The 24,605-nt window shown below is 43.6% G+C and overlaps 1 protein-coding gene across 3 annotated transcripts in view; it reads left to right on the top strand.

Annotated features, from left to right (window-relative positions):
• Positions 1 to 24,605, top strand: part of LOC139760970 (lachesin-like) — a 233,533-nt gene that overhangs the window by 187,692 nt on the left and 21,236 nt on the right. For 2 of the 3 annotated variants that reach the window (XM_071684752.1, XM_071684750.1), the window contains exons 2-3: positions 4,617 to 4,685; positions 24,380 to 24,477. In XM_071684752.1, coding sequence (XP_071540853.1) covers positions 4,617 to 4,685; positions 24,380 to 24,477 — 167 coding nt within the window. The remainder of the gene's footprint in view (positions 1 to 4,616; positions 4,686 to 24,379; positions 24,478 to 24,605) is intronic. The other variant, XM_071684751.1, reaches the window with a different exon arrangement.

The raw sequence follows: 24,605 nt of genomic DNA, 5'->3' as shown, positions 1-24,605 counted from the left end.
AGGCTGGGGGTGGGGTTCTTAGGCCAATATATAGACTGAAAGATAAATGGCTCTCTCATGATGCTATTGGACCAGAAAAGCTTGAGCTGAGGTTTAAGTATCGGACATATATTTTGCATATTTGTGAAAGCGGGAGAAGTTTCACATTTCTTTTCCAAGCGTCGATGCAAAAGCTTCGGCAATATTGGCAATCGAAGGTCGAGCTGCAAAATGTCTTTTTCTCTCTTGATCTTATCATACCATGATGATGACTTAATCTTTTACGCAACTTGATAAGAGTTGAAATTGGCAACTTAGATTTAAGTGACTTCATACAATATCAAATACGCCAAATTGCATGAATTTTTCTTTGGAAAAGAATAATGTGAATTTCTGTTTGAACAGGATTCGTCATGCACAAATTCATTTGGGTAAAGATCTCTTTCCTCGACAGGAACGTTTTAATTATTCAATTTTCTCCGTGAGTCCAGGAGGTAGAAACCCAACCAGACTCAGATGAGGAAGTTACTTGTTCCAAGGTCAGCCACATCGTCTTTTATCAGGTAATGAGGTACAGTCATGATAGTCCTGTGGGTCCACTCTCGTGAACGGAAAATTAAAGATCTTCAGGGAATTCCAACGAAATTTTAAAATAGCTGAACCTTCATGTATTTTTCTTTTTACATTCATTACCCCTCTTAGTTTCTTTAAGAGATCTTGGAGGTCATGGATCATAATGATTGGTTAATGATCATTAGAACATGACTCTCTCTCTCTCTCTCTCTCTCTCTCTCTCTCTCTCTCTCTCTCTCTCTCTCTGTATCGTCTAGCGGGAACTTGGCTCAGCATCAAACCACCAATGACTGCGTAATCAACAGGTGTATAACATCATCATCACAATCATCACCATCATCACTGTCAGATATCTCCCTCATCATCATCACCACAGTCATAATTCCTCTCACTATCACAAACGTCGCCACCTCACCTTTAAAACACACACACACACACACACACACACACACACACACACACACACACACACACACAGACGCACACACACACACACACACACACACAAACACACACACAAAAGCCCTACTTTTGTTACCAGAGTAATTCCTACTTGCTTCCCATCATTACCACGATGCATGTGGCGCCGCCATCAATATATCTCACACCATCATTATCATCATCATCATCATCATGACCACACCCAACACCCACCACAGCTGTGCTGCACACAACCCAGGAGCTATGACAGCCATGGCTAACCCCCACACTTCAGCTCGTGGCAGCTTATCATCCTTGACTTTCGGGTATCACTTTTATCCACAAGATTATGATAAGTATAAAAGTCTGTGGATACGTCAAGATCTATTTTGCCTCTTTCTGTCTGAGTGATTCGGGTATCAGCAAGGTTCAGATTCGAACGTGAACTGAATGGTAATGTTATTATTTGTACGTAACTTCCTATGAGATGGTACGACGAGGGAGGGAGATCTACGTAGACTCGTAGGGCCCCATATCATGAACTTTATATAGCGTCACACTCCTTTCTAAACCCTCTGCATGCCGTCTGCCCTCATAGTTTCACGGCTCAGTATAGTCCATGTCTGTGCCCTGGTCTTGAAATTGATACGATCATCTAATGTTGAGGTCCAACGTGCACAGACAAACACAGCAATGTCTGAATGATACATCAGACACTACTGTATCCCTTAGATCACAGCCAATCTCACCACTAAAGTGGATTATACTCACAGTCAACAACATCACCTCCGTCAGTATAAAGGTTACAGCAGACCACTTGCCATATATGATATCTACCATATAGTCTCTATCTACCGTATCTACCAGTCTCTCAGTCATGCAGAACCGTACCTCTCACTACTTCTACGAACCTTACCCACCACCGCCGTCAGTAGGAACACACCGCTATCACCACCATGAGCCACACTCACCACCACAGCCACCACCTGAGCTCAAGTCACCACACTCGCCAATCAACAGAACCACCACCACAAACCTCAGCTACCACACACACACACACACACACACACACACACACACAGCCGCCATTCGTGGCAAACAGAGGAGGATTGCCTCTATCTAAAGAGGAGATGTAAAACAGATGCTCCCGTGGCAGAGAGAGAGAGAGAGAGAGAGAGAGAGAGAGAGAGAGAGAGAGAGAGAGAGAGAGAGAGAGAGAGAGAGAGAGATCTACCGATAGCCCAAACCCACGAAGCGCAAACATGGCGTGTTGTTCCTCCGTCGGCAGCATCGTTACGTAAGTCGAGACATTATCCCGCGTTACACACCCGTTAGAGTGCGATGCTTACGTCCTACTCCTAAGTGGGCAGCTCGGGAATACTCATGCATATTATGCAGTGGGTAGTCAAGGACGTGTTGGTGCTCTGTAATAAAGTGGGCAGCCTAGAGTATCTACACCTATATTCTCAGGTGGGGGCAGTCGATGATGTTTACGGTATGAGGACAGACTACGATGGTTTTTCCTTTATCCATACGTGATTCACTTACATCTAAGGAAATTCCATGGAAAGAACATATTTATGACTCTACTGGTGTGGCCAATTATGCTCATTCGCTGCCCTCTCACAGTACGTCACGGGCTGGTGATTACCAAGAAGAAATTCCCGCTTTATCATGACCTTGAAGCCAGAACAACCGGAGAAGAGACTTCACAAGACGTTAAGTCTTTCCTCGAGACTCTCCTGGGAACAGGCACGCGAGGAGGTACGGCAAGGGGAAGCTCTTCCTCCCGCGCTCTCGATCGTCATTCGCAATTCCAGACACAAGACTCGCAGCGGCAAAACAAACATTCAAAAGAGGCTTCGCAGCTTGCTCCACTAGACAAGCCTAGGCTCCCAGCGCAGCAATGAATGCCTCTTGAAACTCAAGAAGTGGCGACAGACGTGACCCACATAGTTAGCAATCACCAGCAGCCCTCAAACCTTCTGAACGTACACAGGAAAACACTCCTCCACACAGGACAGCTTATCAGGGGAGTCGGTGGTCTGCATGAGCAGATGAAGGACTTCAACAATCGTGGTGGAAACAGTAAATGAAGACACCCAAATCCAGGGGGGGGGGGGTGTAAAAACGGGTTACTACTTACCTTGTCAACCTAGGACTTCGAATGAACGTGGTACATTTCAGTCAGTTTACAATTATCTTTCTCATCATTCTATTAAAATACATCAAAATTGTCTACCACACTATATTGTAAATAGTTACAAAAAGTCACCAGACTCACGTAGTGTCGCTAAATGACACTAAAAGTCGCTAGATGACACGAAAACCTGTTGAATCTAGCGACACGACCGTTGAACTGGTAACTCACCTTTAAGTACCGTCCTCTAGCTTAGCATGTCAGTCGCCTTCCAAGCATTTCCTTTGATATGCCAAAGCTTAGCTGTAGCCCCGCCCCCCTGCCAAGCATGCCCCTGTACAGCAGATGCCTCCACCTTATGGCTCATTTTCTCAGGGATACTTTTGAACTGTAGGAACTGAAACCCAGCAAATGAAAGAATGGAAATAGGCCGGTTCATAAACACTGTAGCTTCATGAAATGACTTGGATCGTTCACAGTTAATCCAAGACTTAAATACGGTGTTGTAAGTCTCTGAAAATAGATTTAAACGTATGTACTGATCATTCGTAATACCTTAAGTCTGTTCTGACCTTTTCTTTCCAAGTCTGTACTGTAAAACGTTGTAAAAAGATGACACACTGAAGTACACCTTTGCACTTAAGCCCCCTGAACATGACGGCACAATCCTTGAACACGACGGTATGACCAGCCCTCCAGTTATGACGGTCAGACGCTGGACTCCTGAGAGGTAGGTCAAATGCCAGTCTATCACACACCCAGGGTCGTATCACTGTACGCAAGGCTCGTACCATCGTCCACAGGAGGTCATGGCCTTTCACTCAAGTATACCAGACCTGATGATCTGCACCTCAGCCCTACACGTCTCCAAGTTTTACATCTCACTCGATCCGTTCTCGCTGCATCGCTATTCCGGATAATCTGATTGGCCCTCCAACAACCCCTTATGAATCTCATCCACCAATGGGCCGGCTAATGTAACCTTTGACACTCAAATGACCAATTACTAACCAACATCTCTCTCAACCTAATCACTCCACATCATTCCTTGCTAATCAACAGGTCACATCTTACGCATTTAAGCATCTGTCATACAACACCATTACTCTCATCGCCAACATGGTCAAGACACGTACCGAACTAGTTCAAATCTGATTCAAGAGTTTTTCCTTTCGTAAGCACTAACGGGAATAACTCATTTACAATTGATGCCACACAACTAGGAACAGAAACACATATTTAGTAGCTAAAAGCATAATATAAGACTCACATTACCTCACGAAAAAACAGTCATATAATTGCTAAAAGCATGTTAGGAGATCACTACACGAAGGGGAACAAAAACAATCTCATGTAATAGCTGAAAGTATGATAGAAGACTAACACATTACCACACGAAGATTAACACACACACACACACACATATATATATGTAGATAATAGTTAAAAGCATGATATATAAGTCTCTGACATTAATGGTCCTACAGTTCACTTCTCCTTGCAGATATTGGGGATGCTCTGAGATACCATAGGGACGGAGAGATAACCTTAGACACCAGCCTATTTCTGAAGGGTAAGAAGAACACACACCACCCTCCCCCCCAACCTGCCGTTGTGCTCACTGAGAGTTAAGCTGTCTAGAGCATGTCTTACAACTTATATATTCTTTTTTTTTACAATTACGATCTTGCTAAGCTAAGGCGTAAGATCATTTTCCCAGCATGTTGTCTCTAGTTGATAATACTGAACGTCCACCGTGGCGAGATTTTTTTTTGTAACATTGCGTGATGTATATATATACGTGTGTGTGTATATATATACATTTGTCAGTGGACGGTCTTGATTTCAGTCGCCGGGTCTTGCTTCAGCATGTCATTTCAGTTAAGAGGTTAGCGTTATGACTGACCGGCGCGTGGCATCTCTCTCTTTTTAAACTCCAGCATGTTGCTTTAGTTAGCCGGCCGCTCTTGACATGATGGTCTTACGACTAGTTCGTGAGTTGAGGCCTTTATCTTCAGCATGTTGCTTTAGTTAGTTAGCTAGTTAGTTTAGTTAGTTAGTTAGTTATTCCATGATCTTAGCGGTTGGTGAGGAAGGGATCTGGTCCAGCATGATGCTTAGATACTAATATTATGGCTCACGCGACCGATCTCTATGCCTCCTCCCAAGCATGTTGTTTAGTTCATTTCTGATACGTAATCTCATAGACTGGTGTGTAAGGGCTTCCTCAAGCATGTCGATTAGGTTCTTTTTTGGTAATGCTCATTTGATCATTTATGCTTGTTCATCTATGCGTATTATCTAGTCTCCAACAAGCTCTCCAGCTACCGACACGCGATCTTACTGAAGGAGGCGTAAGATGTACCTGAAAAGTGTCATTTGAATACGAATATGAGATCTTGCCGACTGGCTCACAAGATCTTTCTCTGGCTTCGCGTCTGGTGATGAGCACACGATCCTTACCAAGTATCTTTAAGACCTTCTGGCAAGCGATCTTATCAGGCGGTATGTCAGATCTCTCACCCAAAAACGTTTTGTGATTAAGGATGTACAATTCAAGCGACTGATGCGCAAGATCTCTCTCTCTCTCTCTCTCTCTCTCTCTCTCTCTCTCTCTCTCTCTCTCTCTCTCTCTCTCTCTCCCCCTCTCTAGCATCTTGCCTAGAGGAAGATCAGTAGGGGGTCTTGCAGACAAGAGTGTGCGAGAGAACCGTCTCCGGCATGTTGCATAGCTATATATATAGACTTAGGATCCGCTATATAGACTCATGATCTGACTGACGCTGCTGCGCAATATACTATTTATTCAGAATATTGTTTAGTCACATATATATATATATATATATATATATATATATATATATATATATATATATATATATATATATATATGATCTTACTGGCTCATGCGTAAGGTGTTTCCAGCATGCGGCGTAGTCGTCCGGCGTGTTGCTTCATCACGTACGCATGACCGTACGTACGGACTGGTGTACGTAAGACCATTACATCCAGTATTTTGTGCAGCTGACAGCGGGGAGACCACGCAGATCAGAAGGGGAAAAACTGACCTTTTCGTTTTAACGTTAACATTCGCAAAAACGCATTGCAACGCATTTTCCAGATTTTTCGCATGGGATAACTTGTTTATCTGGTTTTTTCTTCTTCTTCTTTTCCGTAATTTTTTCTCTGCTACATATCGTGATGAGCAGCCTTCCAGCATTTCTATTTTCCCCCTTTTTCTATATCTCATTTCTGAACAATCCTAGCTGTCTTTTTTTAACTAGTTTTAACATTTTGACATCCAGGTCTTTCGAATCACAACCTGGGACATTCATGTGAAAATGCTAAATGATTACATTGCAGAGCGTTTTGTAACGACCATCAAATATACATGAAGTGATGTGGTATACAGGGGGCAACGTGTTGCCCAGGGATCAACAGTCGTCATCTTCAGCGTACATATAAAGACCACAATATTTCCTTCACTCTGTTGCTCACACTAAGGTACGGTCTCTGACTTGTCTGTCGTACCAATCTCACATAATCAAGTTAAAGGAAAGAACTGAGGCGCCCAGAGGGTCGCGCGCGCTCACGACTTGTTCTTTGGCACATTCCTACAGCCAGAACCCACAACAAACATGATGGAGTGCCTTAACCATCACTCAGCTGCTCTTATCTTCTGAGTTAGGGTGTCTGATATCATCAGTCCATGGGGATTATGGAGTGTTTTATATGTGAAGAGACTTTACATATGTATCAAATTTACACTGTGTGTGTGTGTGTGTGTGTGTATGTGTGTGTGTGTGTTGTTGTATCTTTGTAAGTATCTTTGTAGCAGAAAATGCTGTTTGGTAGGCCATAGAGCTATGCTTCTTCATGTAACTAGCATCGAGAACACATTCTTACTGGCTCTTTAAAGAGAAGTCACGTCTTTATGTTCGTCATCTGAGATATAAATCACGTGTGATTCGGGTACATGAAGCTTCCCCTCTCGTTAAACGATTCAGCGCTGATCATTTCTCAGATTACCTCGCTTCCCGACACCTGCTCCGGGTGACACCCGGCTGTTTCAGCGTCTTCGCCTCGCGATATGACGATATTCTGTCGCACCTGGGTACCGTTTGGAACGCTTATACGTACTCCCCAGACTGTCCGTGTTGGCCGCCCGCCTCAGGTGACACGCAAAGCAGAAGTTTGAGTGCTTTAGTGCGACATATCGAGACAACACTGAGGTACATTATCCATCTCCCTCCACAGCTGGAGGCCTTCAGCTTCTCCCACGCGACCTTGAATCCCTCCCCCACGACCTTAAGCCCTCCCAAACGAATCTGAGCACCTCCCACACGACCATGAGCACTTCCCACACGACCTTAAGCCCCTTCCAGAAGACCTTAAGCCCCTTCCAGACGACCTTAAGCCCTTCCAGACGACCTTAAGCCCCTTCCAGACGACCATGAGCACCTCCCACACGACCTTAAGACCCTTCCAGACGACCTTGAGACCCTCCCACACGACCTTAAGCCCCTTCCAGACGACCTTAAGCCCCTTCCAGACGACCTTGAGCCCCTCCCAGACGACCTTGAGCCCTACCTATACCGTAAGCGTTGGTCTGCAATCTCTGACTCTTCTCCTTTAACACAAATACTCTCCTATTAGGGATGCCTCTCGGGGACTGGCTTGTACCTAGGCCAGCACACGGCAGTCTTACTCGCCCTGCTTTAATTGGATTACGCTGGGTTAACCTCCCGGTCTCGTTTCTTTTCCTAAATATAATTTCCTTCCTCGTTACTTTACTCATTTCATTCCTTTCTTCTCGCCTCTGCAGGCAGTTCGTTCTCCCCTTTGAATACCAGCTCCGTTTTCGGAGGGCAGATATCCCCCTTTGTGTCGTTACGAAAGGGAATATTAATGGATAATATATACTTACCAGTTGTATTTCCACAGCTTCAGAGCTTTTCAGTGATACAAAAGTCATTAACACTGATTACAGACGTGGGAGTTACCATCAGGCTGCGCCCAGAATCAGAGAAAATTAATGGTTGGGTGTTTAGGGAAATTAAAATTTTCAGCAGCGTAAGAACGAAATGTGTGATTATGAGTTAACACTGGTAATTAATCAGATTAGACCATGTTTTCCATGCTCCCGGGGTTCCTGGTGAATGATGGAGTACCAGCGGGTAAACACACGACGGCTGGGATCCCAAAGGGGCGGACTTCAGAGGGAGAGTGGGATATGAAGATTTTCAAGATGTTTAAGGAGGAAAAAGACGTATAAGGAGGAAAGAAGACGTATAAGGAGGAAAGAAGACGTATAAGGAGGAAAAAGACGTATAAGGAGGAAAAAGACGTATAAGGAGGAAAAAGACGTTTAAGGAGGAAAAAGACGTATAAGGAGGAAAGAAAAAGTATAAAGAGAATATTACCCAGTAAATTAACACCACGTCACATCTCTGTCCATTAAACTTTACACAGAGCAATAATTATCACAAAGTAGGGTGTGCTGTGCTGCAGTCATTAGTGTCCAAATTGTTTGATGATAATTCGGCGTACTACTCTGGTAATGATATGATTAAAGTTGGAATTTTTATGGCTCACGGATTCGGTTAATAGCTTACATTCTCTATCTGAGTCAGACCCAATATATGCTACAGTTATCGTAGGCCTTTGCAATCTGCAACGACCTATGAATAACAGAGGAGCTACCCGGGGACAGGCGAATTAATGCAAATTCTTTATGTATATATCTAACAACATTTTCAACCTCCAATGATTTTCATGGAAAATGTGGAGCGGACGAAATTATGACCTCCATCAAGGACACGTTTGTCCTTTATATGATATCATTATATAAACATTATGGCTTTCGCATATCCAATATCATCATTCGTCTGCAACACTGGTCGCCAGTAGCACTGTTCTCTGGTACCACTGATCGCCAGTGGCAATGTTCTCCAGTGCCAATAATCGCCAGTGGCACTGTCCTCTTGTACCACAGACCTCCAGTAGCACTGGAAGAAGCTACTACGACTGTTCGCTGGTAGGTTTGTTCTCTAGTACTACTGTTCGCCGGTAGGTGAGGAACTCCCTCCTCAACTTCCATCCTTCACGAAGCGGTGTATTCATAAACCAAGGTTAGTGAACCTGAGGACAAGATACCGATGCAAAGCGAGACCTGTGTATATAATCAACGCCCTCCCCCACAAGGATATCAGCTGTCGTGAGAAACTCCTCAGAGCAGCTTCAGCAAAGTGGTAGGTAATGGCAACCGCGACGGTCAATAATGAGGGGTATGTGAGGAGGAAACTCACTGAGATCAAAGGTCCCTCTGATGTTCACGAGAACTCTGGGTCTGCTTCTTTGTGGACACCTGATGGATGTCTCTGATCGTACTCTCCTGAATGACAAACACTGGTGGCCCAGTGATGCTGAGCAAAGTCTCAAACGCAAATCCTGATTTCAGAACTGCTGGTTACTGCTCAGACGAGGCCATTGATTTGTCGTGTGACGAAACTGCTTCTTCTTTGTCTCATAAGTGAGGAAGGCTGGCTGTTGGCCACTCAGAAAGGCATAAAGAGAAAACGGATAAAATGCTACAAGTCAGCGGATATCGTATGTTTTAAGGACTGACTGCATGAGGTTTTCCCGTGGTGTTCGTTCGTCAATTTCATTACACATGACAGCAAAAGGGATCTGGAGACGGAGAGAGGACCAAGTGTAAGAACATAACCAGGATCAATGGGGCTTACTTTGCCAGGATCAGTGAGGCTCTGTACACTTCTGTTGCTGGTCCAGATTTCCTCTCGTTTGCTATATATTCAGCAGACAAAGGAAGATGAATTTACACGTCTCGCAAAGCTGACAGGTAACTGTGCCCTTGTGCTTCGTGTCCTTGAACGCTCTTATGAATTAAGAAAAACATTAGGTAACGTTCACCGACCACAAGAAACCCGTCCTTCTATCTTGAGGCATGATCATGCAAAATAAATGACTTCACAAAGTACGAGATTTTAAGAGAAATCGGTATAGTGTGATTTGGTACCGCTAACATCCGAAATGGTCTGCATAAACGTCTCTGTCTCTCTCTCTCTCTCTCTCTCTCTCCCAGCGTCACTCTGGCGATTTATAGGTTATTACAGCAAGACACAGAATATGATTGAATGTAAATTAGAAACCAAGAGAAAACATATCGGTTCTATCAATCTCCGTGGGGGTTAGCCCTGAACTGGGAGCCAGCCGTTCAGTCAATTAGGTGGAAGAGGCCGCCTCCTCGCTCGCTGCCTCAGTTATTCCTCGACAACGAACTAAGTTTTATTCTGACTTTCTGGAGAGATTTGGTGTACGCCGGCGGTGGCTCTCCAGGTCTCTGACCAGTGTGCGCTACGGACGTGTTGCTGAGGATCACTGTGTCTCTGTTGTTGAGGTCTGTGGTGGCGTCCTTGTCAGGTCTGTGGTGGTGTCCTTGTGGCTGAGGATAACGTTTCAATGCACGTACGTACTGCGACGCTATGTGAAATGAATTCCTGTAACTTTCATTGTTCAGGAATCTAATGCCAGCAATTTCGTTCCCCGCTCGCGGCCGATTTCAAAACGTGCAAATATTGTTAACAAAAGCAGTGATTACTGGTTTGAGGGAGTGTTTACACGGGAAATATTTACATACCTTTCATGTTTTTTTTTTTTAGTTTTGAGAGTTTTTTCCCCATGAATTTACACCTAAGACTGTTTCATAGCAACTGTGGCAACTTGTGTTACATTTCTCCACGGATAAACATCACGCCACAATCACCCCAACTCAGTCTTGCTTCGCGTAACGTCCCAACAACAAAAACATAAAATAGCCCCAGTTCATGTTTAGAATATCTTGTGCAACACGTGGGAAAAAAAAGAGTTACCTCACTAATTCCTACCAATGAACCACGAGCTATGACTGGATGATTTAACAGCCGAACTGACACTGCTTCCAAGAACACTCCCCCCAACTCCACAAACTCCTCGCCCCCTTCAGAGTGGGACTGAATCACCAAAAATATCTTCCGCGTCTTTAGTGCTGCTGTATCCCCCCCGTACACAGCCATTTAATGTATTGACCACCACTGCCTGGGTAATGTATTGACCACCACTGCCTGGGTAATGTATTGACCACCACTGCCTGGGTAATGTATTGACCACCACTGCCTGGGTAATGGAGTGGAAAACCAGATGCCTCGCTGCCCATGAAGAGGTAATGGGTTAGGAGTTTACCTCCCTCCCGGAGGTGTCATGGGGAAGACACTGTAGAGAGAAGCCATGGCAGGAAACTGACACCGTAAGGACCAGTTAGGTAACAGTGACTGGTTACGGGGGGACAATCAGTCTACTGACTGGTCATGGGAAGACAATGAGTGACGACCTAAGATACCTACCGCTCCAGCCCATCCATGCCAGGTCGCGTATGAGATCACTTAACGACCAACTACCAATTCCATGGACGAGTGGAAGAAGACCAATTCCAATCGTAAGGGCCAACTACTCATCTCTAGACGACTGTGTGGGGGAGACTGTGAGTGTCAGCAACTCGCAAGATACGGGTGACGGACGGGAGGGGGGAAAAATACAGCGCACGTCATCTCCCCTTAATGGAGTGAGGAGGACTCCACTCGGCTGGAGACGCGGGAATCAAAGGTTCTCGTCATCAACGTGCAGGCCTGCAGCTCGGCAGCCCAGGGCGTGAGGACGACCCCGGGTTGGTAGAGTGAACTGGTTGTCCTGGTGACTGGAAACATTTGCATCTTAACTACAGCTAAGTTAAAAATGTTGTGTATTCAATATATATATATATATATATATATATATATATATATATATATATATATATATATATATATATATATATATATGTATATATATATATATATATATATATATATATATATATATATATATATATATATATATATATATATATCCTTTTCTTTTCTCAATGATCTAAATCGTTCCAATACTTCCACGCAAAAGGAAACGCCAACTGAAGCGCCGCAGACTTGGAAAAAAAAAAAAATATGATCATCCTCGAGTACGTAAATACACCAAAAGAAAGAAACAAAAAAAATGTTGCTCCGGTAGAGGGGTAGAAAACGGGGGAGCTGAATCCATATCAACTCGAGCCCAGACTTGTACAAGTTTTAAAAGATATCTCAGCGAACTATTGTTGCCAGAAACAATATGGTCTCAGACGGCCGGATTGAAAGACCTCTCGTTTTGCATATTTCATTTTCCGTGCCTTTCCCCCCAACGACACTCCATTAACAGTCTTGTGAACAAGACATTCAAGAATGCCAGAAAAAAATTCTCTTTTTTTATCAGGGGGGGGGATATTCTGGTGAAATATGGCGCAATCATTTTTTTCTGGCTTATAATTAGACTATTGTAATTGCACATAATATCTCTGCATGTTTTGAAGAGATACGTAATCTATATAATGTCATGTCTTAAAATGGAGTTTCATATCGCCTCATTCCTCATTTGCTGAACGAATTTCTATGCTGGATTTAAAACGACTTTGTGTGTGTGTGTGTGTGTGTGTGTGTGTGTGTGTGTGTGTGTGTGTGTGTGTGTGTGGGAAGAATTGTACTCTGAATCGTTTGGTCAATATCGTTCGCTATCCTAACAAAACAGCAATTTTTTTCTTCCTGGGAATAAAATGAAAGGAAATTTTCACATAAACGATAAAATATCAACATTGTCGGAAAAAAAACGTCAGAGAGCTACGAAACACGTTTGCACAGGCGGTAATGAACGTTTAAAGTTGATCTGGTGATAATGAACGTTTAAAGTTTATTTATAACACTTAGAACGACTTATTCCATGAGTGATAGACATTCAGTTTGAGTAACTGAAAGCCTTTATACATGTAAATGATATACAGTTTTATTCACAATAGTTTCCCCTTCATAGTACCAGAGTAACTTTCAAATTACGTTTTGATTTAAGAAACTCTCTCTCTCTGAAAAAATAATAAATCTAAGGACTGCGTCTATACTTGAACATTCCCAGCATGAAGAAACAAAAAAAAAAAAATATCAGTAGTTCTCTAACACTAAGTGATGCAGTTAATACGTAAGCGCTCTGAGGCAGATGACTCGATGAAAAAAATCACATTATCTAAATTGATTACCTTCATAATTATGCCTGAGTGGGATGAGGTACCCAACGTCGGCTGAGGTATGTTGGAGCACTGTTCCTCAGTGCTCAACGTCAGTACTGCAAAGAAACTCTTCCCTTCCAACACCATCTGTAAAATACAGCCCATAAATATGACGGTACGACCAAGGGATGTTGCTGAACTAGCCTTTGACCCGTAAAGGTCAGGTCAGAGGCCGAGTTCACATGGCAGTTATGCCTTCGTACTCAAGAGAGCTCGTAATGCAGCGGTTAAGGATTGTAACGTCGTCGTGTTTAAGGCTCGTACCCGCCTAACGCAAGCGTCGTGCCCTCCTGCTCACCAGGGTAAGCCGCTGTACCACACCATCACTCAGTCTGTGTTGCACAAGTACCAGGGTTGAGCTCGTATCTCTGGACACACACACAAGACCCCTCACTCAGTGTACTGGCGCCCTTCTAACTCTCCTCAGACAGCAGGTTCGCCTGAGGTAATGTGAAGAGATGCTTTTGGCTGCTGCTTTGGATAGCTATATTGAAGGAGGTGCGACTGTCTCTTGGCTTGTCTGTCCCCCATCAATACTGTCACTAAACCCATGGATGGTGTTTCCACCGACCCAGCCCTAAAGCAGTAAGATGAAAAGCACTATTAACCTCTCACTTTGACAGGACCAGTGCAGGAGGAAAACATTCTCATAATATTCATATTCAGAGGCAAGAAACTGGGGACGTAATGAACCGTTGCTCCCAGCTGTTACAATGACCTTACACAGCTCTGCATTGTAGCGTCCTATTTTTACGCGAAGTATAATTGAGTCAAAATTTATGACCCCCCAAAAAATTATCTATTTTTACATTTGCCTCTGAGTTAACTGAAATTACACGTACGAATATCATGGAATGACTTACTGGCATTGCTTCTTCAGTCTTGAGAAAAAATTTCCTCAACAACTGAATCGTTTCGAAAATTTATTTCGGAAGAGAAAATAAACACAGCATAAAAAAGGGCATAATGAAATAAACTTTCGAAGAAATACTCTTCATAATGATCACAATAACGCGCACCATCTGTTTCAACCCTGAGTCAACTTAGTCTCAAAAACTCATCCCCTCCATATACTGGATAGACACAAAGCAAAACTCATGTCACGAGCCTGGAACAGGATTCAAAACTTGTTCATCGACATGCGAATCACAAATATTCCTTATATTCCATTCTGTCCAGATGTGACACGGATGAAGCCGAGTATAGTCAATGTCCGGACGATCATCAATATCCGACTAATTGTACTGCCAGGTCGGGTTGGAGGAGGCTGAGGAGAAGGTAGGGTTCATGACACGAGCTGAGCTTTGCCGAGCGAGAGTGTGGCGCCCAGATGAGTGATTGTACAGGGATGAGGAGGAGGAGGAGGAGGCTGGGCAGACGACGTGTCTCTCGAGAGAGGAAGAGACCAAAGGGGTTCGAAATTAGCCGAGTCTCATCACCCAGTCCGATCGTCCCACTCGCCTGACCTAAGGAGCTGGTAAGCGGACGTTCGCTATACGGATGTGAAACCTCCCGAGGGGGGAAGAGGAAGGTATACTGCAGGATAGTCTAGTGTCTAATCTTCTCCAAATTCCTCCGTGTGGCCTCATCATCACCATCATTCATATTCGTGTGACTTGACTTCGTCACCATCATCTTCGCGTGACCTCCTCACTATCATCGTCATCTTCGTGTGACCTCAGAGTCACCATCATCTTCATCTTCGCGTGACCTCACCATCGGAGGCAGTGATCTCTGAGTTAGCAAGTCCCGCTAGAGCAGTGTGGGCATTGAAGTTCATACCAACAAATCAACCCACCAGATGGCAGGATGAACAGGCTGGTGAGGTACGTGTCATCTGCCTGTGGTGGGGATCGAACCCTCACAACCAGCAGTGCCTCGGACAGTGATGGAAACACCTATCTACTGCACACCACACTGGAATTCAACTTTATCCCTGTATGTCCACTTTTGCACGATATGTATTACTGAATCAGATGCACCGCTTGTTTATGACAACTGGCTGCTTCTGCCATCTTGCATAATCAGTTAATTACCATCATTATTACATAATGATCCCAGAATCAATTAGTACTAATTTTGTCCTTGACTGCCCCAGTTCTTGAAGACCAGAGAATGAAGCACTAGCGATGTTATGAGCCCTCTGTGCTAGACAATAATATCCTCTAACCTGCAGAGATGAATCTAAAGAGCTTTCGTGATGGCTGAGATCTGAGGTCAATATAGTTTCAACAATGTTATGAACTAGATGTTATCACAGTGTCAACTTCGGTCTCAAGTTTATGTGAGCTATCATGTCAGTGCACTTTTTGGCAATGATGTTAACCTGATATTATTATACTCACAGTCTCACACACTCGTACACGTCACACACACACACACACACACACACACACACACACACACACACACACATAGCAGTCCACACTTAGAGGCTTCAAGGACTCCTAAAATCCATCGTTAAACACAATTAGATTCAACAGAAGATACCGTCATCCTGAAGTGTTGTTGGAGAGCTAAGAGGGTTACCGAGGGAGGAGGAGGAGGTGGAGGAGGAGCCTTGTGAAGGTAAGGAGGAGATTGTGTGGCTCTTGGGATCTGTTCGACTGGGAGCTGGGGTGATGGTATTGTAGGGAAGTGAGAGAGACGGTGTGTGGGAGAGTGAGCAGGAGGGGGAATTGGTAAGAGGAGATGAATGAAACGGCGCAGTTGCCAAGTTTATGGAAGTGGTATCGTAGGGGGTGTGGTTGAGAGGGTGAGGGTAGGCATATGGCGAGGAGGTGAGGAATGGTGTGGCAAGAAGATCAGAGATGGGTGTGGTAGTATGGTAGGGTAAGGGGTGTGGTAGTATGGCAGGGGAAGGGGTGTGGTAGTAGGGACGCAAGAGAGCCGGTGCGCTAGGGGACTGAGAGAGGTAATTTGGCTGAGAGGTGAGGGAAGTGGTGTGTCTGGGCGTGGTTATATGTAAGACGTCGTGCCATGAGGAGGTACAGTGGTGTAAGGCTAATGTGTGGTAAGGGGCTGAGGGGAAAGCTTTAGTGTGGTGTAATCAGGAGGTAAGGAAAGTTATGTGATATGGAAACTGAGGGATATGGTAATGTGAGAAGGTGAGGAAGACTATGTGGCAGAGGGGTGAGGGAGGATGTGTGGTAGAGGGGGTTAAGAGGAGTGGTGTAGTACTGAGGTAGCGCTGTGGAGGACGGGGCACTTGCGTGGGGCAGGAGCACAGTAAAGAACATAATAACAGCGGACGAATCTGTGGCCGTCACTTTAAGTAAGGTGCCGTGTAAAAAAAAAGGCTGCTTAACAACTACCAATTTTCCCCGAAGGTAAATACGGATTAATCAACCGCTTCGTTCACGATCGAAAGGCTCATCAAATCATTAAATCTCCGGCTCGGTCACTCCTGTTTGAGAGGTTGTCAACAAGAGAGAGGGAGATGGAGAAAGCGGGTATCTCGTCATTTGCTCCTATGATACGATGGTCTCGCGAGACTCGACTACAGATGAAACGCAGTGTGTCATCTCATTCAATTACTCCATAAAACCTTACAGAAAAAATTTAGGGACGATCCTAAATAAGATTTTAACCCAGGGTATCAAAGTGAGGGATGAAGGTGACACACACTGTTGCTGGGTGGGGTCAGACATGATAAATCTCCAGCCTCGTCAAGTTATCATGATGTCGCTGGATCGTGTGTAGTGATGGCCTTCGTGACCAAGCAGGTTTCTGGAGGAGGTCTTCACCCTGATTGTTGGGTGGGAAGACCCGGGTGCCCCAATCGTCTCCTCCTGCTGCCCGATAATCTAAAACTATAAAGTTCCACACCTTCGTAATGACGCAGACCACCGGATCCCAACCTCCCCCCCCCCCCCCCCCCCCAGTCTTCTGACGCTCGGAACCCCTGTGTCAGGTTAATGACCTAAGGCTACGCTTATTACCTTTCGTATACATTACACCAAACACATACACCCTCCTATCTTAACCTACTGTCGTTAAACATTTTTCTTTTCTCTCCCTATCTCACGTTTCTGCATCTTTCACACTTTCCCTTCTTACATCTGTTTTTCCTCCTCCTCCTCCTCAAGTATGACCTCGATGAGAACTTCGTTGTTTTGCTCTGTCTGCCAGTCTGTTCCTGGTGTGGTATGTTTATGTCCTCATATTTCAGCCTCTAATCCCCCGATCTCCAGTACGTTTTACGCTAATGAGAAGAATCACCTTGTAAATTCCGTCTCCCGGGAAAGAATCAGAATATTACTCACATACGTTCCTGACTTGCTTCCGGAAAAATCGACCCAGATCTTGCAACACGAATCTTACAAGTAAGCTCGCACCTGAGGGCTGTAACCCCCCATGACATAATTACTTTCCGAATTGAACTGAGTGAATCAAACGCCTTCCTTTCGTGTCTAAATCTAAGATCTGATCAATGCATCTATTGGAGGACATTTCTCAACAACTCTGCCTGTGCTACAACGCATGTGTCCACACACACACACACACACACACACACACACACACACACACACACATACACACCAAGAAATTCCGAAGCACAACAGACCTTAGGAATGTTAAGTTTACCTCAAGAAATCTATCTTTCACATTCCAACTTCATTCGCCCATTCCTTATCTTGCCCTCCCAACAACACTGGTCACTTCCACATGACTCTGGGCAATGAAGTATGCCTATTTTCAAACTACCAGTCGAGTATTCGCCTTATATATAATTTTTTCCCCAAGTAAACATCAAGTCTCTATAATCCTTTTTCACCACTGCAACTTTCCTGTCCCGCCTCTTGTAATTCCCTCTAATTTTCGAGCACAACACAAGCATGTTCTTCTTCACTTTTTATGCCCACTTTGCGCTCATTTCCCCGCATATAATGGCACAGTTACTGTGTATATGCACAGTCATTTCCAGCCCACTCCCCTCCACACTTCCAGAGATTTAGCCCAAGGGCCCTCGAACATGGCGCGTATCCTCAAGCACCTCTACAGCTAATTCATTCCATGGCAGAAAATTGCCCATATTTCAGCTAATTACTAACTCTCATTAGCAGCAAGTTCTGTAACCTTCATCTTTCTTTGCTTTACTTTCAAGGGAAATACGATCGTCTTTTGCATATTCATATTTCCTCAGACAGTATGAATATCATTATTCTTACATAAGACCCCTATCTGTCGTTTTATATATATATATATATATATATATATATATATATATATATATATATATATATATATATATATATATATATATATGGCGTTAATAAGATGGCCTTATTGAGGGTTTTACTTGCCTGTACCGTTTCAACTTGAAAAACAATAAACCGAACGTGAATATTCTAACCTGCTGTAGCCAAGTTTGCTTCCTGCACTGCGACATATTAGCTTGTATATTACTATGATACCTAAGGTGAGTCTTGGACTTCATGTTGATTCATGTCGTCAGATCTGAGTTAGCAGTCCTCTTCTACTGTTCCTGAAATAGTTCTTCATATGAAGAACACCATTACATTCTACACGAAGTCAACATCATTTTCCTACGATGGTGTTTTCCTTGATGTACGCCTTCCTGAGACGAACACCTGCCATATTCTTCACTGTTCCTTTGTTGTATTTTAATGAGATGCACATCATTCACTTTCCTTTGTTCTCCCTTTAGTATACCTTGAAGCACTGGGGACCAATGCTCCTTCACTACTTCCTCCGCATACCTTGTGTATATGATCTTCCCTCTTCTCCTTCAGTGTTTTCATAAGTTCACAGAATGAGAAAACACAAGCCTTACCCTCCGCTTTATCAGCATATATATCTACAAGATGAGCACCACTCCTCTTGACTTTTTTCATATATATACTCATTTTCTTCAATATCTGTTCACCATTTTCTGCCTCAGCGAGAGAGCGTCAGACGAAGCCGATTGTGACTTCGAGGAATAATCATCACTTGGCTCCATCTTCTGCTCTTACTTTCAGCAGTGATACGGGAGGAAAGGATTTTCAGTCGCCCCTGCTCCTAGGAGTTGCAGCCTTGCATGAGAATATATGTGGATATTCTTCTTTCTTCTCCCCTCGCCCCTACCTAACTTCTTTCATAGTAAGCTAAGAGATCTAACAGCATACCTTGTAAAAAAAAAAAAAAAAAAAAAGATATCCACTTTTCTCAATACTCCTGTTTTTCCACCAGCGACCAACGTAATGTATGTCTTTCTCTCGCAAGCCAAACGTCCTCGGCAGTCAGCGCTTCATCTACATTTTCTCTGTAATGTGTAGAACGTGTAGCATCAGAATCTATTCAGTTAAGAGTCTATAAAGAGAGACAGAACCACATTTTCTCTGTGATGTGTTGAACAAGCAGCATCAGAATCTATTCAGTTAAGAGTCTATAAAGAGAGACAACATTTTCTCTGTAATGGGTTGAACAAGTAGCATCAAAATCTACTCAATTAAGAGTCTTTAAAGAGAGACAATATTTTCTCTGTAATTTGTTGAACAATTAGCATCAGAATCTATTCAATTAAGAGTCTATAAAGAAAAACAACTACATTCTCTCTGTAATGTGTAGAACGAGTAGCATCAGATTCTATTCAATTAAGAGCCCCATAAAGAATCGAGAACTACTCATCTTTCGTCACGGGTGCAGCAGTTTACAGCTCAGCAACAGCAGAAGGAATACATGTGCTACATGACGCATAAAACAGACGCCTGCAGCACAGTCAACAAGTGAACGCTGTAAAGAAATGACAGTTTTACACTAATGGTGGAAAGAGCACCAGGGTAAACTCCATTCAGTGGAGTTATATGTTCACTTTAACGCCATAATAAGGGCCGGCCCTGGGCTAACGGTTGTTAAGACCTTTAATTACCTCGTTATCGACATTCTCCATTACGCTGTCGCCATTGATTCTGATAATAGAGGACGTAATAGGGGGGTGGGCTTAAATATTAGTGCATCGTAAGATACAGACAGAGCAGAGGCAGGTCAACCCCCATTAAGGCAACCATCGCCTGTGAAATATTACCCATACCTTGTGTAGAGAATGGTGTGTGTGTGTGTGTGTGTGTGTGTGTGTGTGTGTGTGTGTGTGTGTGTGTGTGTGTGTGTGTAAGTCAACTCAACATCTTCGTATGGGGATAAGCAGCTCCTACAATGTGAGGAAATTCCCTCTAAAGGCTCAGTCCTCTGTTCTCAACGCTACCTCGCTAACGCGGGAAATGGCGAAAATGTATGAAAGAAAAAAAAACATAAAACGCTGATAAGATTCAAATGAACTAATTCACCATGAAACATGAACACATAGCCGATAGGATATAAAACCTTACCAATAAATGTAATTCAGGTTAAGTGCAAAAGTATCATTAAATATTAGGGAGAATAAAAAGATGTTTTGGAAGGAGGTAAATAAAGTGTGTAAGACAAGGGAGCAAATGGGAACTTCAGTCAAGGGGGCTAATGGGAAGGTGATAATAAGTAGTGGTGATGTGCAAAGTGACCACACAGACGTATGAGCGAAGCTGCGATGGACAAAGTTTTCGAAAATGTTCAGCAGTTGTACATGATGGTGTGGCGGGGTAGAGGCCGAAACCAATGACTACGAGTCGTCAATAATAATCTGAAGTTATAATGATGGCAATGTTGCTTTTCCCAAGAGGGTTGCAAAGGCTTGTGCAGGTGAGTGTTGGGTACGGGTTTCAAAGATCCAGGGAAAAATCTGCATCGATATTCAGTGTGGATAGAGCGTTGATTAATATCTTTAGGTATTGGCATTTCAAACTGTGGATTAATCATCTGTGGTGACTTTGCAATGGATAGAGAAACACAGACTGATATATCTGGACTTAATCCAGGATCATGCTTGGATATAATCCCAGAACAGACATGCGGCGCCGAAGACTGATGTATGTTTCCCAATAGATGCAAATCACGCATGGAAAAAAGAAAATATTAAGCACAGGGAAGAGAGAGATTTGGAAAGTATCACAAAAATAATCGTAGAACTAGTTCATGGCCTTACTCGTGATGCCTAAGACAGATTAAGTCTCTCACGGTAATGAATACGCTTGTCATACTAACTTCCAAAGTTTGTTGGTCCTGCGAGTTGAGAAAATTATTCCCCCGGCCTGATTAAGTGCTGGAGGGAGGAGACGTGGAAGGGGGGGTTTTGGAGGGGTGAGATTGATCAGGCAGGAGGTTGTGGAGGTTCAGAGGACGGGAGGCAGGAGGAAATGTTTTTGAGGTTGGAGGTTAAAGAGGAGAGGTAGGGCGAGGTGTGTCTGAGGTTGGAGGATGAGTGAGAGAGGCAGGAGGAGGTGTGTGTCTGAGGCTGGAGGTTAATGAGGAGAGGCAGGAGGAGGTGTGTCTGAAGCTGGAGGTTGTGAGGTGGATGCGGAAGGTTGGGGGCGTCTGATCTGGAGGTTGAAGGGATCGGGAGAAGACAGAAGGTTAGGTGGGGTGAGGTTCCCGATGGCGGAGGTCTACTTAACATAATTCATCAGAACCGAGAAAAAGGATTTGTGAGCTTGAGGAGGGGGGAAAAAAGGAACGACTAGATGATGAATACTGGAAGCGTAGGCCGCGAGGCAGAGCCCTGACTCGATTTTTTCTTTACATTCTCAAGTGGATGGATTAAACTTTTTCTCGTTCCGGAGACAGATAAAGGCGTACGCTGATGGACTCTCAAAGAACTCCGACAACAATGAACACGTCTTTTCCAGTGTCTCTCACGAAATGCCCAAAAAGATAAGACTACTGATTTTCACAAATGTCACACTCAGAAACATCTGTTTGTCCCATCAAAACTGTCACTGCAGTTAACTGATTATCTCAATAAGATTTTCTGAACGTCTGAATCTTAGAGACTAATATGAAGAACGTTTTCTTCTGTAAGATCCAAAAATTACACCCAAGGGCAGACACAGGCACCCGTACCAAGTACAACAATATGTCGGGATATATATTGCTACACTTACGGGGAAATGTGTGTGTGTGTGTGTGTGTGTGTGTGTGTGTGTGTGTGTGTGTTATCTCTGGGGTGTGCAGCCACCTCGAACATCGTGAGGAAGGTTGACGACACCTTACGTGTTGGTCATGCTAAGCCGGGTACACAGAAAGGAAAATGTCGAGGCCTATTACATGAGCAAGCCCTCTTACGTAATAGGCCCAGACAGCACAAGAGGATCAAGAAAGAATTTAGAAGGAGGGGATAGTTTTATTTTTTCAGATCCTCTTTTGTTTGGAAACTTGCTGAAGGTTTGGTAAAGAAAAAAAAATAAAAGACCTGTGTCTTGAATGACAATTTGGCACGCGAGTACTAAAGAAAAACATTTCACCAATAATAACCAATAATGCCCCGGGACATAATTTTGGAAACTGATAATAGATCACGTCTGTAGATACATTAACAAATAATTAATGTGGCAAAAAGGCAACGAAATCATCCCAGCAACCCGCGTGCAGGAGAACAACAAAACACTGCCACCAGAACTCCTCATGGCGATAAAACTCAGCGAAGAAAACCCGGTGTAATTTGGCTCCGTGAGTAGCGTAGGGGCAAAGGGTAGCCAAGCGCTGCACCAGTAATTCGCCCAATTTGTCAAAAGTAATAGATCCGGCTTCCGGCCAACCAACTTCCTCGAAGGGGCTCTTACCATGAGTGTTTTTCGAGGTCGTGGTTCTCGTCAAGGCCTTTTTATATATATCTCGTTTAAAAAAAAAAAAAACAAGCCTTATTAAAAACCCTTCAAGCCTTATAAACCACATCTTTTAAAGCATCAGCTTGAGTATCGCTTCATACTCATTACTAAATCCCACCCAGTGATTTTATGAGATGATATCTTAGCAATAAGTTATTCCACTGGTTTCGCGCTCTCTACTGGGAACACAACGGACGACTTCATTTCTGTGCTGTGAACTAACTAGAGCCCTTAGGGGGGATAACGATGATAACCAGCGGTTAGTAGTAGTAGTAGTCTGCCATGACTCGGCGGAGAAAAGATCCAGCCATGACACACTGACATGAATTACTACAATGAGGTGATACGAGCTGCGTAATGGTGCGGCATTACGAAATTAGCCTGTGTGGCAGATTATTGCATGAAAACAAAGAGAGGATATGCTGGATGTGATGTGCCATAGCACGGAAGATATATATATATATATATATATATATATATATATATATATATATATATATATATATATATATATATATATATATATATATGCTTAATGACGCATTGAGTACAGATTTCTTGGGTGTAAAACTAATCTTCGTCTTTACTACAACTCGTGCAAGATTTATTCTAATGTCGTCTAATCTGTAGGCGACTCATATTCTGCCGCGATGGTTATTTGAAATCGCAAATGATTAATTCTATCTGCATTTTATTGTGTGATTTACATGGAAAGACGCCGTAAATACCACGGAAATTCATTTCGAAATTTCTAGCCTTGGCATTTCTTGTCCGTGCCAGCCACATCGTATTACCTCCATGGCTTTGGACCTAGATAAGGAAGTCAAGCACCGCTGAGTAACGTGTTAATCTCCTGCCTCTGAAATTCTGAGTAACATTCACAAATATTTTCGTCTGGTGTATATCACCTGTTTTATATCAAATAAGTACATGAACAAGGAAAACGGGAAGCACAAACACAAAAAATCACGCGAAAGTACATATAGACATGGAAACAATAAGACAATAAAAACAAATACATGTGTGTGTGTGTGTGTGTGTGTACATATATAGAGGGAAACAGAAAAGTAGATGGACGGATGGGTTGACAGACGAAGGAACTAATAAGTACAGTATACAGAGAATGAGACGAACACACACACACACACACTAACCTTCGCCTTATAGCTGTCAGTGTGGTTTATATTCGTCTGAACTGCCGGTGGTTTTATGTAAGCAGGAGGAATATGTAAGTATGAACCCAAGTGTAAAGTCTTACACAAGGGTTACTGACTCATACTGTCATTGTTTTGGCCAGGAATAGCATATCATAACTGACACAAACCCATAATATCACATGGCATTTAAGTAAGATGGGGTTTCCCTTTTTCTCCCCCTCGACAGATTCGCCGTATTTCGAGATGCCTGTACAGAACGTGACGGCCCAGGTGGGGAGAACAGCCAAGCTCACCTGCGTCGTCGAGAACCTAGGCCACTACAAGGTAAGACTTCCTCGCCACCTCCCTCCCCTCAGGGTAAGACAATCCTTGGAGTACGAGCATGGCCAGGTTGGGTCCCCATGCTCAGGATACAGAGGGCGGAGGGGGAAATTACCTGTCTCGGGTGTTAT

Source organism: Panulirus ornatus, chromosome 38 (genome assembly GCF_036320965.1).
Source record: "Panulirus ornatus isolate Po-2019 chromosome 38, ASM3632096v1, whole genome shotgun sequence".
Classification (NCBI taxonomy): domain Eukaryota; kingdom Metazoa; phylum Arthropoda; class Malacostraca; order Decapoda; family Palinuridae; genus Panulirus; species Panulirus ornatus.
This window is presented reverse-complemented; position numbering and strand designations above follow the sequence as displayed.